A 19,179-nucleotide genomic window follows, 5' to 3' on the forward strand; every position below is an offset into this window, starting at 1 on the left:
AGCAAGTAAGTGATTATCTTCATTAAAAAAAAATTAGAAGTATGCATGCGCATGTGAGAGAGAGTACACACAAGCAAGAGCAGGTAATTGTTCATTTTTGCAGAGAACCTTCAAAGAAAATAGCTCTTTTCATAGTTCCATACTTGAGAAGTTATTTCTAGGAATAACATCTTCCTCTAACTTGAAAAGTATGAAGAATGTAATTTTCGTTCCTTATTCTCTATTAAAAGCCATCCAGCCCACACTATCGCTCTAAGCAGAAGCTATTGGCAAACAGATCTTATTATTATTGCTGTGTTATATACTTCATTATTATACTTCTATGAAGTAAAGCTTCTCACTTCTGCCCAACATTATTGATTCTCATTATAAATATGCTTGCCACAAAAGCTCAGTTCCTAGGTAGGAAAAAATAACAAAATAAACTCGTACCATACAGCTGGAACAGCCTATGAGTCTTATTCTTTCAAGCAACCATTCAAGCGCATGAAATCCTTAATTGGATTTTACTAAACTGAATCTATTTGGTTTCAAATTACGGAATCCTATCTGGAAATAAACTGTAATGGAATGAAGTAAAAAGCTCTCCTCGGACCCAAACAAAACTCTTTGCTTGTCCATTTTTGAACAGTACCTTTTCATAGTATTTGACTTCATACTCCAGGATCACTCCATTTGGCCTGTCAGGTTCCAGCCAAGCCAAGGCAACGCTATGCCTTGTTATCTCTTTAGCCTGGATCAAAGCAATTGGGGATGGAGCTGTCAGGAAAAAAAAAGACAAATATATAAACAATAATTTAGGTTTTAAGTTTTTAATCATAGCTTTCATAACATGAGCACTTTCAGAAACCGTGTTTTTCTTGGAGGGGGGTTAGAAGCATTAAGTCTTTTTCCTGTTTTCTCTAACAAAATTGCATTTAATTCCTCTCTAATAAAGCTTGTTCTTGGATTCTGGGCAATACTAGATAGGTAGGCTTTGAAGTAACATTACAGTTGGCTGAACACTGCAATGGTCGCGATGGGTGGGTATGAATCTCCCTACTAAATGATTCTGCTTTACTTTTGTCCTTTCTTAGGCACAGTACATAGACTTGCACTTTTGTTTTGGTCCATAGTAATTTTCTCCTTCCATCTCCTGAAATTAACTGCTGTTACTTCATTAGCTGCTTGCTTTACAGAAACTATGAAGTTCCTGCGGGGCCAAGCTGGTTTTCTATAAAGCTGAGAAAATATTGCCACTGAATTAAGTAAGACCAGAAGAAAGCCGAGTACATATGAATTTGGACCCTCCCATGAAAACCAGGAAACTTGTATTTCAAGAGTCTGAGCCAATTTGTGCTTCCTAACTTGCCCAGCTTACGCCGAGTCTGTGAGCAGTCCCTGGAGAATGAGGAAGCTCAGCGCCCGAGGGCCAGATCCTGCCTTTGATAGCTCCTTCCCAGCTAGGAGATATCAGAGACTGGTCCATTGTGTACCGAACTGGCATGATCTGACCATGTCGCATGTGGCACCATATTGATGCGATAAACAGAAAAAGCAGGATTACACTGCCAAGGGTAAGGGCTGCGTGATTTTTGGAAAAACTCTACCTAGCAACAAGCTAAACTCAAAGATCCTTTAAACTGTATCTGTGCGCTGTAATAAGGGCTGCAATGAAGAAGATAATGGAAAACATCTCATTGTGCACCCTACACTTTCAACAGAGCCCCTGTTAATGCTGAAGTTCAGGTTTTTGACTGGCTGGAGGACAATGCATTCTCCCTTTGACTGTGATAGCAGCAGATTCATGGCTGCGCTGGGGGAACGGGTTTTCTGAAGATTTATGAACCCGGCTGCCCCTTCCTTGCTGTTGTGTTGCTGTGTGGTCACGTCTCTAGCCAGCTGTTATCAAGCTCTTTTGATGCTGACAATAGCTGGTATAAATGGCGGAGTCTCCAGGGATAAAAAGGGACATTCATGAAATTTTTAATCTTATCTAACAAAGCTGTCCTGTATAACCAGAGATTAGAGGTCTTCCTAAATTGAATATATTTCTTCTTTTGTCCCCTGAAGCTGTAGACATATTGCTCTTTTTTCCTCCCTTTCTTTTTGTTTCTTTTTCTACCCTTAACTTCGGGATGACGATCCATGAAAATGTTAGAGAGTAAAAAGTATCCTTGAAGTATGTATCCTTGAAAAGTACCAAGACAGACAAATAAATAAAACAGTCACAATAAATGAAAGGAAAATTGAATGTTTAAAGCCTCAAACCTACTTGACCATATCAGACAGTTCTGACGGAAGTGAAAATAACCAGTAGACACCGCACAGTCACAAAAGGGTGTCTCCTCTTGATGTGAAACCATCAGGGACCTGCTTCCTGATTTACTATTTGACAGTTTGGCATCTCTGTTAGAAAAGCCTCCAGAACCTTTCTCTCTTTTTCCTTGTCTGTCTCTCACATGCAAAGCCAAATACTGGATGTCAGAGGAGACTATAAACGCAGCCAACAGGGAGGATCCAGGTGTGCTTCGTCAAGTTATATCTGTGGCATGACTGAGAACCTGCTTAACAACCTCACAGTTCCTCAACAGAGAATCAGACTTTCTTTCCCTCCTTTGCACCAAGAATACCGGTCAGCTAATAAATTAGAAATCAGATTCATTAACCTAAAACACACACATGCACAACATTACTGATAAACCAACTGGACAGAAGTCTGCTTAGTAAATCGGTGCCTCACGCAGGGCAGACGAGCAACTCTTTTTACTGAGAATCTGTCGCTTACGCTGGTCTGACCTCAAGAATTGCAGAAAGCTGACTTTCTTTCCTTTATCTTCTTTTTAACGTCCTTGGTTTCTCACCTCATTTCTGCAGGCATTTATACTGGAATTTAGTGAGTCCTTCAATATCGGGGTGGTAATTGCTGCATGAAAGCATGTTTCTTCTCTGTTGTAAAATGGCTACTTGCAGCAGAAGAATATATATTAACTACCCCTTCTTGTGGAAGATCCTTAGCTCTATACAGTTTAACAACTGCTTTCTCATGACTCTCAAAAATGGACAGCTGATGTTAGGCACTACACCACACTGGAATAAAGGAGCTGCTCCTGGCTCCAGGACACAAAGAGGACTTGTACATCAATTTCTTCATTACTTCATACCATTACAATTGTAAGAATAGCTCTAGTTTTTCCTTCCTGTCCTTTATATGCAAATTCATCCTACGAAACTTTTAATCTCTTCTCTTGTCCTGCAGATGAGCAATTTGTTTCTTAGGTTTTTTTTGTTTTGACTGTACATCCTGCCTCTCCATATGCTAAGCAGAAATCCTTAAAAGTGCTGAAGTCCAACTACAGAACGAGGTACCAGAATTGCAACAGGCTGTCTGGGAGCTCTCCGACATCTCTGCAGCACAGACCTGTAGCAGTCTATGCAGCAGAATGATGATCTGCAACTCTGTAGACCTTGAGGAACTGGGCTCAGTAACTACAGAGAGTACTACAGTTATCCCACCGCATGGATAAAATCCTCCATTACCAATTCTCTCTTACTTCTGCAAATAGCCCTACAAATCAGGTTTGTTTCCTTGTTTTCCAGGATTCACCAGCTGACCTGAGCAGTTGAAAGACTGGGCTTCTAGAAGAACAAGAGGTCTGGGTCTCCTTGGACATATATTACCAAAAGGGCATAAGAGTCCAGTCAGCGGAGTCCAGGACAAAGAGGACAGCATCACTGCCAGCTCACCATGGCAATCCATGCAGCAGTCACAGCCTTCTGGGTGAGTTTGTGCAAAATATTTAAATTCTTTGTTCTTCTGCCTTTTGCCTTTAAATTGCCTCTTAGGGATGATGTGAAGATAAACATGTAACAGGTTGTAAAATGACGCTTTGATCACGAGCAGAATAAAAGACAGAATCTTCTCTTATATGTGCGTGGGCTAACTGTTCATTATACACACACATTCCTACACAAAACATACTGAGGACAGCTTGACAAAAAAGAGTAACATGCATAATTAAGATGTTCACAGTAAGATCACTTAATACTTTTGGAAAAGAGTGGGAGATCGCTTTTTCTTTCACTGCTTGCACATTCCCCCTCCCTGCTCCTGATATTTGGAAGGGAACACTAAGGACAAACTTGCTTCTCAATCATCATTGCTTACAACAGCAAGTTTTTCTGCCACACGTGCACAGATTGTACATACCAAGCACCAATTCTACCAGAACATCCCATTTCACAGGGAAGAATGATGAGGTATTTTGGTGTCTAAAAAGTGGTCCCCTTGAACAAAAGCACCATGTGTAACTTTCCCTAGTTCAAAGCTCAGCAGTTCCTCTCCCTTAAAAACCCCACTCCCTACTGATGTGAATGTTGCAATTTTCTTTTATCTACTTCCTCAATAACCTGCCATTAAACACCTACTAGTAGTTTTATTACTGCGGTTCTGAGCTTGTGGCCTACAGAGAGAGAAAGAGCACAGATGTACTACAAAAACTTCACCCAAATGCCATAAAGCCATATCCCAAGGCTAATAAGTGCTGAATTATAACAGTTTTGAGGCACTTTAAAGGATAGCAGAAGCAGAGTGTCAGTTTTTCATTACTGGTTCAAATTAGGGAAAGGGGGGGGGACGGGACAGACGACAAAAAAAAACAGGAAATAAATAGATGCAATAAAGTCTCTGGCATGTAGGCATCCATGAGTGAAAACAGCCCTTTACAAAACTACAACACACGAGTACTCAGATATCAAAGATACACAATGCCCAATATTTTAGTGAAGATGCCTTCTTAACCACAGCAGGGTTTACTTTCCACTCCCCATGATTTGAATTTAAATGGATCATGTTTACTCAAGGGGTCTTTCACTGATTGAAAAATATACCCACAGTTTGTACATTATCTCAGCTAAATTCAAATAACATATTTAAATTTAATTACTTGAAGCTTAGGGGTTTTCATGCTTTTCTTTTTTCCCTCAATTGCACACAACAACACTTATTTGTTCTTATCAATGGCTATGTGCTTTGTCAAGCATCAAAATTAAATGCTTGAAAGCACTAATGATGTTACTGTGATTAAGGGTTTTTACCTTCCAGGGTAGATACTAAAAGTCTGCTCCATTATTAATTACTAAAAAAAAAAAAAAAAAAAAAAAGGAAGGAAAGAAGAAGATTTCTGAGAACCTAACACTGAAGAAAAGTCCTCTTAGAAATCAAAACAAGACAATAAAAGATCTTCTCTTAATTGCAACAAAACACATTTAAGGGAACCCGGCACATTTCAGGTTTTCTCTTTGAATATTTACCTTGTAATATTGTAGGTTTCTACATGGGATTTTGTAAATTATATTATCAAATAATCTCACAGCAGGAAAAGGATATACAACACAGAGAATTAAATATGTTTTTAATCATTTCTAAAGGCAACATTCTCCAGGCCAGATTCTGGTAATTTTATTCATGCAAGAGAGCAGCTTACTCTACTAGCTGTCACACTGACTTCAAACCAAGTGAAGGAAGAAGTATCCAGCCCTGTTTAGTTACATGTATCAGAATAAATTAAGAAGAAAGCAGTTCTGCTCTTTCCTAAAATGTTGGCGTTCAGTCCTGCTTCCCGTTGGTCCCTCGGACCTTTTATACACTCCCCTCTCTTGTCCGGGCAGAAGTGCTCCAGGACCCCTCCTTCTGAGTAACACCACCCCTGTGCTCGGAGTCCGCCTGGCAAACGGCTTCGCAGACAAAGGGGAATGCGTTTTAGCATGACCAAATTTCCAAACATATGCGTAGCATATGGATAAGCCATGTATGCACGTAAGGATAAGCACATGAAAGTGTTTTGCACATGTGAACCTACGTGCACTCACGGAGACTAGATGTCTGTGCAGGTCTGAAGAGCTGCGCTAGAGTTTGGCATTCCCATTCCTCAGTGCTGGTATGACAGGTACGCCGTGCTCCTAGGGACCTGCAAGAGCCTGTGGGCTCCGTGTGCACTTTAAAAACTAACCACATGCATGTTTGGTTGGTTTTTTTTCATTATTCCCTCTGTGTAAGTGGAGCAAACATTTGTACTAGTGATGATTGGGCCAGGTTAGGACTTGGACGAAGATCTAGAGGCCCGATTGCTCAACCGAGTCACTGGAAGCCTCCCAAGACATTCCCGAGTCCTCTGTCTTCCCACCGTCTGCGTCTCCCTCCCCCAGGAATGACGACTGGCAAGGAACACCTCCCAGCCTGGAAACTGAGACAAGCCGAGATTCAGGCCAGCAGTTTCAAGCTTTAGCATTTAAAGCAAAGACTTAATCTACACCACTGGAGTAAAGCGCCCAAGGTTATCCACCCACACCTGAAAATCCCGGCCGACGTAATGCAAAAGCAGCGTGACAGCTGAGCTTGGCCTCTTTCTCTCAGTCCCTTCAATCAGCCATAATGCTTCCGAATTAAACTTTCCCTCCTTGTTACTAGAAATCACGCTGCTCAGGAAAAGCACCAGCTCGGCCACAGGGTGCTCTCATAGGACACCTTCAGCCCCAAATGATCTCTGCTTTCTTTCCAGGCTCCGCAACCCCACCGCTGTCACGGAGCTCTGAGAAAAACAAGTGACAAGCTCTCAAACCTAGGGACCAGCCCACATCAGTTATGTTTGTAATGATATGTTCACAAAGGAAGGGGCTAGAAAATGAGATTTTAAAGACTGTTAACACAGCATTATTATGTTTTCAACATTTCCTCTGTTTTAAAGTTTTCATTTCTTGCCTTTCCCAAAAGAACCTGCGCTGCAAATCTTGCCAAACCACAAAAGCTGGCTCTGACTTGCATCAAAATCAAAAGCTTGAAGGAAACCCCAGGCTGTTAGTAGCAACAAATAGTAGTAGTTGAGGATTACTGGAGTGCTGTATTTTTACCACCCTGCTCCAGCTTCAGTTCTTGGAGCCATGCAGTAGCTGCTGAGGATCCACAAAGAGCCTGTGTGTTTTCTGGGTTGCACGTTCAGTTCTGTGTCAATTTTAGCACAGGCTACTTCAGGGTACCAGAACTGTTCTAATTGAGATCAAACCAATTACAGGAGCTGAGGTCTGACCACAGTTCCCTGTGGTTTACATCAGGAACTGCAATGAGACAGGGGTGACGAAGATTTTGCGCACCCAGGAGATGGCTCATTCTGACCATTATTTTCTAAGGACCAGCTCTTGACAGCAATACATGATTTCCAAGTACCGGCCCTCCAATTCTGAAGGCCAAATCATGGTGTCAGCTAATGCAATGCAGGTCTGGGGTAACTCCAAAGATCTGAATCTGCAACCCGCAATCCCAAAGATTGCCTTAAACCAAAAGACTATAGAATCTACATAGCATTTAGCAAGAGATCTGTATTACAGCTCGAGCATGGGGTCTGTTTAGTCTGAGAACTGCTTGTTTTCTTTCTGCTAGCTTGCTAAGAAATCTTGTTGGCATGTTCTGACAAGGATAACTTAATAGTTGCCAACAGAAACATGGCAGAATACTGTGTATTTCCTGTATGTATGAATGCCAGTTTAAAACAAACAGGAAAACAAGTCTTTCAGTTGGAAGGCAATTTATAAAAATGTCTGAACATTACAACCACTTAAAAAAAACAGTACTGAAATATTTCTAAATGCTTAAACTGGAATGATTAACACAAGAAGGGTGAATGTACTTAGCACTGTGAATTGCTCTAAGAAACTCTAGAGCTATAAGCAATTTGTTAAGATGGGGAATTAGTCAGCAGCTGTCTCACCTGAGCAGGTTTGGAGCCGCTGGTCACAAAGCAGGTCACGTTGCAGTTACTCTTCCCTCTAGTTGAGGTTAAAATCTGACCCAATATAAACAACAATAAATTTTGTAGCCTAAAGAAGCCAACCCTGATGCTCCACTGCGTTATATTGGATTGAGAGAAGCAGAGAAAATGGGCCATGCATGCAGTCTGGACAAAGAGAGACTGCCGTAACTCTCCGAGCCCTTCCTTTAGGGCCCAGACCTGTCACGCTTAGAGGTAGGATCCCACAACCCGAATTTGGGTTTGAACACTTCAGGGAAGCACATGCTGTAATCATCCTCCTACTTCCCAGACGCTGGTCCAGCAAGCACAGACCACCAGGAACCACTGATGCTGGGACACGATGTGTATCACCCCAGGGTACAGTGGCTCTGGCGGAGCCAGAATGAGAAATTAGAGACCATAACCTCTAGTTATTAAAACAGATAACAATGTTGGAAATGGGGCGTTCCCCAACCGCTCAAAATAAGTAGTCCGGAGCAATCTGACCCACCATTCCTTCAGGGCAACTCTACCTCACCCACAGAGCCTGCTGTTCCTCCCGGGAAGCCCGAGGTAGCCACCAGAGCTAATTCCCCCCCAGAAACAGCCTGTCCTTCACCTTTGTATTGCTGCACAGGAGGAGGATCTGCTGAGCTGCCTTTTCAAAACAAACTCCTCCACTCCCCCTTCCACAATGAAATCAGCTACCCTCAAAGACACATCAGATGCCCCCAAATGAGATCCCTGTCCCATTCTCTAAACCCTTCCTCAAGTCAAGCAACCACCCAGCTGCTCCTCCTCCCTTTTTCCCATCCTCCTGCCCACAGTCAGAGAAGTTAAGACATGTCTGCATACACTTTATGAGTCAACAGACAAGGGGGGGGGGGGTAAAGTTGTTCTTAAATTGTACAGAAACAATGAAATAACCTACTGTATCTGTGCCCTGCAAACCACCTCTTGTATGCAGCCTTCCAACCACATACCATAGCATATCAACAATCCATAAAACAATACCAAAAATATTGACCCTGCTCTATAAATATCCCAAAGGGACAATGCTTTGCCTCACATTGCAAAGGACAGCTCTCACCTGATGCCTCATGCCTGTATTTATTAACAGAAAGCCTAATTTCTGTTCCTTGGTCCTTTCTTATACTTACCACCAAGCCCCCTGAGCATGTGGTTACCCCAACAGTTATAGCGTGAAGCTTAACCCACTATGGGGCAAATGTGTGATTTGGTACCCAAGGCAACACATCTCCTAATGCTGTTCTCCTTGGTTCTTGCACAGTTACTTTTTATTTACTTGAAACAAGGATGTCTCGATGATATATATTTATGTGCTAAATAACTTCCTTTGTCACTTACTTTCAGCATTAAGAATATTAGATTTTGTAAAAAGAGCTGCTTAAAAGCCTTTTTGAAATCCAGACAAATAAAAGCCTCTGCTCTATGTGCCACTTAGATGCTTTGGAAATACTGAAGTATCTTCTAAACAAAATAAATAAATAAATAAATATTATGCCTCATTTTGCTAAAGCAGCATTCTCTATTAATAAATAGATTTGGCCACATTGTCTCATCCTGGCTTTTGAAGTGCTACGGTAACAGCAGAGAGTTAGACTTTGCCATTTGGGTTTCTCAGATCAATCACCCAAAGTCAGAAATGGCAAGAATCTTGGAGGAAGAAAAGATAATAAAATTATAAACATTTTACTTCAACTGTGATAAACAGCTCCAACAGCAACTGCAGGCTGGGTCTGAAACATGCCGTCCTGAGTCTGTGGCACCCCAAAGAATCAAAACTCAGGACTCACCTGACAATAAAAATCACAATTCCCATCTTAACACTGGAGAGTAATAAATTGTTTTGAAGTCATGAAAGTTAAGGAACTTCACCTTTATTTACTTCAGGCTCCATCACACAGAAGAGGCTGGTGCAGAAGGTTTGCATTTATGTATTTACATTTCAGCTGAACGACCTATAAATTTTAATTATAGTTGATATTCGAACCATTCAGCTGGAAGTCTGGTAAAGTACCTTCTGTACAAAGGTTAGATGGATACATGATATGATCTCTGCCTCTGGGATGTTTAGAAACTTTTGAGACTGAATCAAGGTTTAGGTTTTCTGGGCTTATGTTAGTAGCACTTTGTGAAGGACAATAGTCTGACAACACTTGGAGATCCTCAGCTCTTCCAGGATGCTGCAAGACACCCTGCCATACTACCCCATCAAAGTCCCCCTTCTTCAGGGGAAAAAGATATTTTGTGCTTTTGGGAAAGTACCCCAGAGAACCAGACTGCAGCACACCTAACTCCCACACTCAGAGCTCTTCTACCAGGTCCTCCCACTGGAACTGAATTAAGCCCCCTTTCCTCCATGCGTAACAGGCACATCTCTTCAGGAAATTAAAAGCCATTAATAGACCCGATGAGAGAGAACACTATATTCCGCACACAGTGTTGCTGCAAAAAGCAAAGCTACCTGAAGTTTGCTGTTCAGGGGAAAAAAAAAAAAAAAGTGATGAAGGACAAACTGGGGAAGAGTCTTACACTTCCTGAAACACATAAACCTTAAAATTAAAATCTTAGTTCATGATGTCAGTAACTGATTACATCATAGGTGGCACATAATTAAACTTATAAAGGGGTTTCATTATTTTGGTTTTATGACGGATACTGAAAACTAGTGCATTATTCATTTAAAAATTGTGCCAATTAGAAAAACCCCAAATGGCATAAGCAATTAAATATTAAAGGTGGCTGCCTCAGTGGGAAACAGAACGATAATTGGTAAAGATTCCTGTGCAATGCAAGCGCCATTACAAAGCCTGAACAATTTCAATCCTAAATAAATAAATAAAAATCAACCTCATGAGGTTATGAAGATTTGGAGTCATACAAAGAAATCAGCCATGTTTATTTCCTGGAGGAGTACTGAGCTACAGTTCAGGCAAATAAAACCCCGTGAAATTAATAATCCCAAATCGGCTCAGCAACCGCATAGATGGGTCTGTATTCCGAGTCTGGACCTTCATTTTGAGTCCCAGATTTGCATCTGATAGAGGACTCTGAGAGCCCACCCGGGCTCCTGACGAGGAGAGCTCTGCAGCAGGTCTCTCCTCCCCTCCGAGGCCAGGGCCCCAAAGGTGACTTACGGGGTGGAACTGAGAAAGGCAGAGGATGGGGACTGCAAGGAAAAACATAATCTTCACTCAAAACCTGCAATTCAAAAATTGTTTGTTCTTCCAACAACATGCAAAGCATTTTTCAATGTTCTATTTCTCCTTCCTGTAAGAATCATGCTTTTGTTTTTAGTTTGGTTTTGTCATCAACAGGTCCAAAAATCTGATTATCTTCTCATTTGATCCAGATGAAGCTGGTAACTTGCATTTAAGGATCAGACTGAAAATAAGCTAGGACACTCCTGTGCTACAGAGCCCCTTCTAACCTGTGATGTTCACAGCTTGTCAGTGTAACAAATATAAATAAAAATATTCTTTGGCTAAAGAAAATGCCACACCTGCCGGTTGTGCTAAAGAAGCATCCCTTTGAGCCCAGTCGACTCTCTTCAAATCAGTTCTTCCCAGGACTTGCACAACTGCAGTTTTAAGCTTCAGCACAAGCAGCAGTGAAAGGAAACGGCTGAAATGCTCTTGGAAGAGCACCGCTGGGTCTGCACACCACGTCTGAAGTAGGATGGAGAGCCCACAAATCTCTGCAGCTCCTATAGGACTCCCCTTAGCCAGCCTGTCCCAGAGTGCCCGGGGAGCTTGAAAAGCCCGGGATTTAACGCTCCGCCACTTACATATTCCAGTCACTTTCTGTCTTATTTATGTGCATGCACAATATCCTGATAAACTAGAAGGGAGGCTGCAGCCATGCCATCTGCATTCCCTTTTATGCTAAGAAAGATAAATTGAGGCTGATTCAGAGGACAGATTTAAAGAACGCAGTATGTTATCGAGACAAGCGCAATCTTCCCAGGGAGCCGTTGTAGTGGGTTGTCTTGAGATCATGCCTTTATTTGTTTGCTGAAATAAATGGACACCACACAAAACTCAATTCATATATGAGACAGCTCTTCCAGCCCACTATGCCTTCCTATTTTGCTTAGCCAAAACTGTCTTGTCCTATTATTTCTTGATGGGACCATTTAATGGCACATAGAAAATTAAAAATAATAAAAAGCTAATTAAAAACTTCAGCGCTTGCCTTTTAGTCTTCAGTAATCTATGGAACTGAAAGACATTTATATCCAAAGCACATTACCGTTTAAGGGTTTTTCTGTCTGTAATAATCCGTAGATACTTTCAGTGGATTTTAATACAGACAAAACCAAAGAAATTTTACGGAACAGTAGAAGTATTTAATAAAAAATCAGAATCAGTCAATCGTCTTTTTAAGACCAAGTGATAGAATTTGATAGCAGGGATAAAAATCCTAATAAATTCTGCAGGAACAGTTCAGAAGGCTGAGACAAAAGTTATCATTTCTTTTTAAATTAACAGTAGGACTTTTCCATCAGGGATGTTTTGAAATACAAATGACCAGAGGAATAAAATACAAATGCTTGAGCTTCCTACATCTCTCTGGACTGTATTTAAAAAAATAAACCTGAAACCATGATGAACTTTTGTTATTATCGGTTTACAAATCACAACTTTCAGAGACATCAAATCCATTCTCGGAGTGTACGACTAAGAGTTCTGGGACTCTGGTTCTTGAATTTAGTAATGAAGGCGGATTACCTTAATCTAAGGAGACGCCATGAAATCCTTCAAGTAGATGCAGATAGAGGCTACGCATTTGCCTGCTTTGTTTGGGAGGGGAAGCCCACTGGAGCCCAGCCATTATAATAAAGCGTTCCCTGCACGCCAGTTCACACGTGGGGCTAAATCTGAAGTGACATTTCGCAATGAAAGGAGCAGTATTCACTCGTGTGCTCAGCATTTTGATGTCCGCCAAAATCTGGCAAACATGATTATAGAGATCCAGCAGGCGTGCCACAGCTCTATTTAGTCCTCGTGGTTCAACGCAATGCTATGCGAAAAATAAATAAAAAATAACCGGCTGCCTTGGGATGGCGTTCTGGGAGTATGATTTCATGCGTATGGATGGACTCGACACACATTTTGCAACTCCTCATACAAGGACAGAATATCTGAACCAAAGGGGGATGCTCTACCCGCCCTTACGGGGTCGGTTCAGCCCCCTGCCCTCCAAACTATGAGCCACTGCAGAAACTTTGGGCTTCAGGGTCTGGCGATGTTTATTTGTGCTACTCTGCATGGCATTTTAATTAGTAACTGTGCGGATTTAAAACCTTTGAATGGACACACAGGGGCAGTTGTGCAGCCTAGCTTTTGTGTTTCCACTCTCTCAAAAAAATCCCGTTTGAGGACATCAGCAGGGGGTTAATGGAAGCTTTGATAAAGTTCTCCAAAGCCTTTTATTGTTGCTCAACTACAGACCGGACTCTGCTGTCTCTCTGGCTGCTTTCCAATTAATTTAGTCAGCTGCAAAAACAACTAGAAAATTTAGAAGCCCATCTAAACATTTGGTAGCCGCAAACATTCTTGGGCAAAATCTCCTGCCACATGAAAACACTTCCTTGCCAATTATTTAAGGGAAGAGCTCAGACTGGACGGCAAGCTTTCTGAATGTGAAATGTCAGTGCGCTGCCAGCGAAAGGAAACATGCAGTTAAATAGTCCAGAGCAAACAAAAGTTGCAAGACTGTATCATCATCTCTGTCAGTTTGGTAACTATTCATCTGTACGAACATCACCAAGACCAGAATTTGATCAGGTCTGATGCCTCCTAAAAGTCAATTTTTTTATCTATAAATTTATCTATATAAATTTAAATATGGTCAACACTACCCAGTCCTGAAAATAAAGGCCTTTTTCCCACGGAGGATATGTAACTAACCTCCATTTTCCATAGCAAACCATGAGATCTTTTTAAAAATGTGACCAAACTTCTATTTAAATGCTGCAATTACTTCTTGGCACTATCTGACATGTAACTTGTCTAAGCTGTTCGCTGAACCCTGAAGCTGGTTATTTACTAAGGATCTTTAGAAAGCGCTTTTTTTTTTTCCCCCTTCCGACCAAGACTTGCATCCCCCACCTTGAATACAAATTCATGGAAATGGGTGGTGCAGACAGCTTTGCCAGCAAGCAGGCAGTTGTTATTTTAATTATTATTTCTTTGTGGAAATCTGTAGTTACCTTAAAATAATAATTTAATCCCTCCCAACAATAGTTTTCCCAGTTTTGTTTTTAAGACGGGAGCACGTATGCTTATAACTACACATTTATTACAGACCATCAGTTAAAGCCTGTGCAAGAACACAGAGTCGTTAATAAGAAACTCCCACTTGCATCCGCCAGCTTGGAGAAGCTCCTTACTCAGACACATTATCACACATATGTAATTAAACATGCAGCAGAAGAAACCTGAAGTGGTCAACACATGACGACTCCGAGGCTCTGAGAAATCTCATGCCAAACACTGAAATTTGTCAATCCAGAAGTTTTTCTACCTGTTTGCCTCCATGCAATTCCCAAAGTTCTTGTGCTGGGATCACTTATCTTCTTAGCGGATCTCCCACCAAGTTTATATTTGAAAGGTCTGTGGTTTCCCAAAATACATTATTTGGTTTGCTTCAGAAGTCCTCGCGGTAACTGCCTTCGATGTAAGTCTTCAGACAGTGAAAGCCAAAACACAACTGCCTTGGAGATCCAAAGCCAAGGCAGAACAAGGCAAGTTGTTGTCCTGCACAACCTGGCAGGTCACCTCACCGATTAGGGCAAGTGAAACCCTACAACAGTTGACAACTTGTCCCAACCCTTCTGCTTAAAAATGTGTGTACAGGGAGGGATTGCTGCTTATGTCTAGCGGAGAAACCACACCGGTTTAGATTCAAAATGAGAAAGACGCATACAATTAGCCTGGAATTCTGCAAGATGCTGCAACAAATCACTCGGAGTGTCACGCTCACGGATCACCCCTTTTTCAAGTCCCTGCTTACTAGTTTTGAATCTCTTTCGCTATTGAATTCACGCTTGACACAGCTCCATTTGAGGAACAAGGAGACTGCTGATCCATCATCCTTAGTATCAACACCTTTAAAGCAAAATACAAACTCCTCTTTGCAACTCCCCTTTTCCATTACCCTGACATTCTGCAGAAAAAAAGAATGCAGCAGCTAAAAGCATCACACAAACATCGCATGGTCTGGACATCTGGCGTGTATCCAGATGTTCACCAAGATATTATTTTAAATCAGGCTTGTGGGGAACAGGGTGGCCAGGGCGCTGTGACTGTTTATACACACCCAGCTACGTGCACGAGTTTCCTCCCGGGTTTGTGTGCCTGTAAAAGGACTCCTGGAACAGCCTATTTGTGTCCTTTGGCTGCAGGGAACAAGTAACTGGAAAGGGTGGGACCATGCGGGTAGCAAGAACTTTGAACAAAATAAAAATAAAAAAATTGAATAGACTCCTGGATGTCTGGGAAGGCTACTGCTGTGCCAGGTACTGCTGTGCCTGGCATCTGGAGTGCCACCCCCTCCTCTGTTTGGGCAGAGACACGAACTCACCCACCTTCACCGGTTCCAGGTTGGGCCGTCCCACTTGCTGCAAACCTCAACACTTTCCAACGGGTCCAGAACACTTGCCCAATAACAGCCTGTCCTGACACCTTAATCCTGCCCTCCACAACATCCTAAACCTCCCCAGCACCTCCCGGTCCTCACACCGCCCAAGGGAGCCAGGCCGGGAGCTGGACTGGAAAACCCACCAGCTGTGAAAGGGGAGCTGACCTGCCTGAGCCTCCGGATATCCTCAGCAGGTATGAGGGAAGGGTGGAGTCAGAACAGAAAATGACTCATTTTGCCAGCTTACAGTATTTTAGAGGGTCTGTGAAACGGTGACACAACTGTATGATGAATCCTGTCTTCAAGTTCACAGAGTTCCTTCCACGGCTATTTGGAGATGACATCTTCCTCAGGGTTATATAGCCCTTCAAAATTATTTTTCAATACAACAATAAACAACTCATCACCATGATTGCATTAAAAAAAAAGGACAATTTTTGCAAGAGCTGAGCATAAAACTATAGCAGTCTGAACAACTACAGGCTTTGCTATTTTTTAAAGCAAAATTAACTTCTTTTTCCATCTCCCTATTGATACAATTCTCTACGCACATAAATATCACCACATACAAAATCAAAAAATGTTATGTTCACTCTCAGCAAACAGAAATGATTTACTGTTATTTCTACTGAAACCAGGACTACGCTCAAAGAACATGATGGAGTTTAGAGCATCAGATGTATCGATCGATCTTCAGTCTCTCTGTTAATTTTATTTTCCAGTAGTCGTTTGAGGGTACTCATGCAGTCACCTAAAGAAAGCTCTGCGACTGAAATCTAGTTAACAATGTCTTTTGATGTTTTACTACAGAGCAATTCTTTATAGAGAAGTTATAAATATCCAGGAAAGTAGCACATTAAAAAGAAAATACTGAAAACCTTAGGTTTCCTGGCCTTGGCATGTGTTGCTTTTGATCTGCCTGAGCAACTATTACTTTGTCGATACGAGGAGCGCACACTGACCAAGGGCAATGTATGTCCATGAATTTTTACTGACTGCAAATTTAGCTCTGCACAGGCTAAACCACACTGACAGAATGTAAGACCTTATATGCATTTTCTGTGCTGTTCTGCACAACACGTGAGGAATGCTAATCAGCATTTGAAAGGAAACATGGGCTTTCAAAGAAGACCCACCGAAATGCAAAATGGGAATATATATTCCCCTACCAAAAAGTCCAGTACAACTTGTGAGTCATCTGGAAGCAAGTAACTCCCACTCCTTTCCCCCCCCGCCACTTCTAACTTAAAACACAATCATCCTCAAAGGATCGGGATCTTTCAGATTATTTTTCCTTTTAGTAATGGAATTAAGAACATAAACAACAAACAAACCTAAAGGCTAAATAAATCTGAGTAATAGTTCACATTTTCCTTCCCTGCACTGAATGTCAGTATTTTGAATTCATCACAGTTTGGTCACCACAACTGCAGCCTGTCCCAGAAGAATCCTCGATTCACGCAGGTCTTCTTGGCGGTGCTCAAGTCCTGGTGGCACCGTGACCCATTTTAGTTCCTGCCTGGAAATGGATCCCGCACAACCGCAGGGCTCTGAGTGACGGTGAGGGACCGGGGAAGCATACAGAAGCGGGGGGGAAGGACTGCAGCACAGCCAGCCACACCGCTCTGCCTCCGACATGAAGCAGCTTCGAGACAGGAGAACAGACAGCTAGACAGGCAAGGTGTGGGGGACCGCAGAGACAAAGGAGCCGGGGAGAGGAGCGAGAACAGAAAGAGGGAAAAATGGGACAAAGAGCCTTAGATATTCATAAGAAAGATCAGTTCTTGATCCTCAGCACAGGCAGCTTGAAAACATCCAGTCCGATGCAATGGGAGAAAGAGTAAGTTTATTTATTTACACTGTGTTTTCATCCTAATTGGCACATCTTGCCTTCATCTAGCTGTGCTGGTCCACTTAAGGAAGCAGTGAGCCCAAGGTAACCTAACAACGTAACAAATCACCAGGCACTCTATTTATTCAGAAATATCAACCGTATTAACTCCAACAAGCACCGGAGCAAGGACACCCATCCCTCATAAAATGCAAACAAAAAGAAGGGAGGAAAGCAAGCAGCGTAATGAGTTTGGATTTTAAATCTCATTAAGAGCTTGTGTAGGCTCTCCCCCCCCGACCCACCACTGCTCCCCTGCATTATGAACGCCTTTAGCATCCATGCAAAGCCTTGTCCTTGCGGCGCTGCCCTCTCGGACACCACACAGGCGAACTTAGCAGTGAACCTGGCGGTCAGGTTGGAGACCTAAACAGCTCAGCTGTAATCTTTAATAAAAATATAAACTGTTCAGCACCTCTTCCAAAACCCAAAAGCTTCCTGCTTGCTGTGAACAAGGTCTCTTTATTGAGAGATTTACTTTTAATTTTGAACAGCTCTGCAGCATTATCCTTAGCGGAAAAAAAAGAGCCGGGAGATTTTTGAGCTATTCAGTCAACTGCCTGGTAGGGTTTCTCATTGAAATTAGCTTCTCCTAGCAGCATCGCATGAGAATTGCTGGTTTGCATGTCTTCCACAAGTCATTTCACATTTTTAAAGGATTGAGAAAGTGGTGATTTCATTTGATCAGAAAACAGAAAGCCACAAAAATCACCACTGCTGGTGGAGACCCTTAATATCAGCATTTCCCAGTACTCATTGTGCTACGGGTGCTGGCTGCAAGTTTCAACAGCTCGGTATTCCATCCTTTGCTTTTTTAATTTCTTTTTAATCTTATATGGAAAAAGAGTGGCAGTTCCCATCTCAAAAAACTCAAAAAAAATATTATACTAAACATGTAGAATAGTGAGCTGAATTCGCCATTGAAAATTCTTAAAATGTCACAACATTGAAGTACTTCACTAGGAGACAGAAATTTTTACTTGGTCCAAAGCCTGAAATTTAGGTTCTTTCTTACAAAAAAAAAAAAAAAAAAAAAAAAAAAAAAAAAAAAAAAGCTATAAAAAAACCAGTATCTTTTTCAAAGGAAGCAGAAAAAAATACTTTTTCAAATGCTTTTTGATCCTACTTTGAATGCAAAAGCTTCTCTGCATTTAAACATTTTTTTCTACAGTATTGGAAACTGAAGAGTTTCTAAACAAAGGGGGAAAGTAAACTGCCTTATTTCATTATCTCCAGGAGTAAAACGGCAAAAGCAAACAAACACACACCTGTGCCTTTCAACTGCACTTTTTATGTCACTGCAATGCATTGCTTCAATTTCGTGCTGAATATACCAGTAACTGATTTCTCATTGCTTTCTGTCCCTCTCCAAATGCATACCTTGCTGGCACCAATGCAAGCAAACATACAAATATTCAGATTTCTCATTCTGACATTAAAAACTGTGTTCTAAAAATTCTGTGTATTTTCTTCAGATTATACGGTTGCATATTTGGAAGGTCAACTTGAGACCGCTGTTAGGAGAATGGATTTCCTGGTCCCTTGCATACTTATCCCTACTGAATTTAACTCAAAGATGCCCCTCTTGTAAACAATTCCAGCAAATTCCCCAGAATAGGACCCAAAAGCACCACTCACATCTAAAGAACCAGGTTAAAATTATTTTTTTCTATCGAATGTTGGAAAGCACAAGCATAGATAGCAAGAATAATAAAGCCATTTACAGATTTTCAGCGTGGGCAGTTACATTTTTATGAGCGAAACAAGGAAAGAGCGGTATTAAAGGATGAGCTTGGCTCTAATCTGAAATTAGAAATTGCTGCAAAGAAACCAAGGTAGCTTTACATTAGTGTAAGG

At 41.6% G+C, this 19,179-nt stretch overlaps 1 protein-coding gene across 1 annotated transcript in view; it reads right to left on the reverse strand.

Moving 5' to 3' along the window:
- EPHA4 (EPH receptor A4) overlaps positions 1 to 19,179 on the reverse strand; it is a 198,296-nt gene that overhangs the window by 24,940 nt on the left and 154,177 nt on the right. Inside the window, exon 7 of the mRNA XM_009890188.1 lies at positions 635 to 759. Within this exon, the coding sequence (XP_009888490.1) occupies positions 635 to 759 (125 nt within the window). The remainder of the gene's footprint in view (positions 1 to 634; positions 760 to 19,179) is intronic.

This window comes from Charadrius vociferus, unplaced genomic scaffold (assembly GCF_000708025.1).
Source record: "Charadrius vociferus isolate BGI_N301 unplaced genomic scaffold, ASM70802v2 scaffold650, whole genome shotgun sequence".
Classification (NCBI taxonomy): domain Eukaryota; kingdom Metazoa; phylum Chordata; class Aves; order Charadriiformes; family Charadriidae; genus Charadrius; species Charadrius vociferus.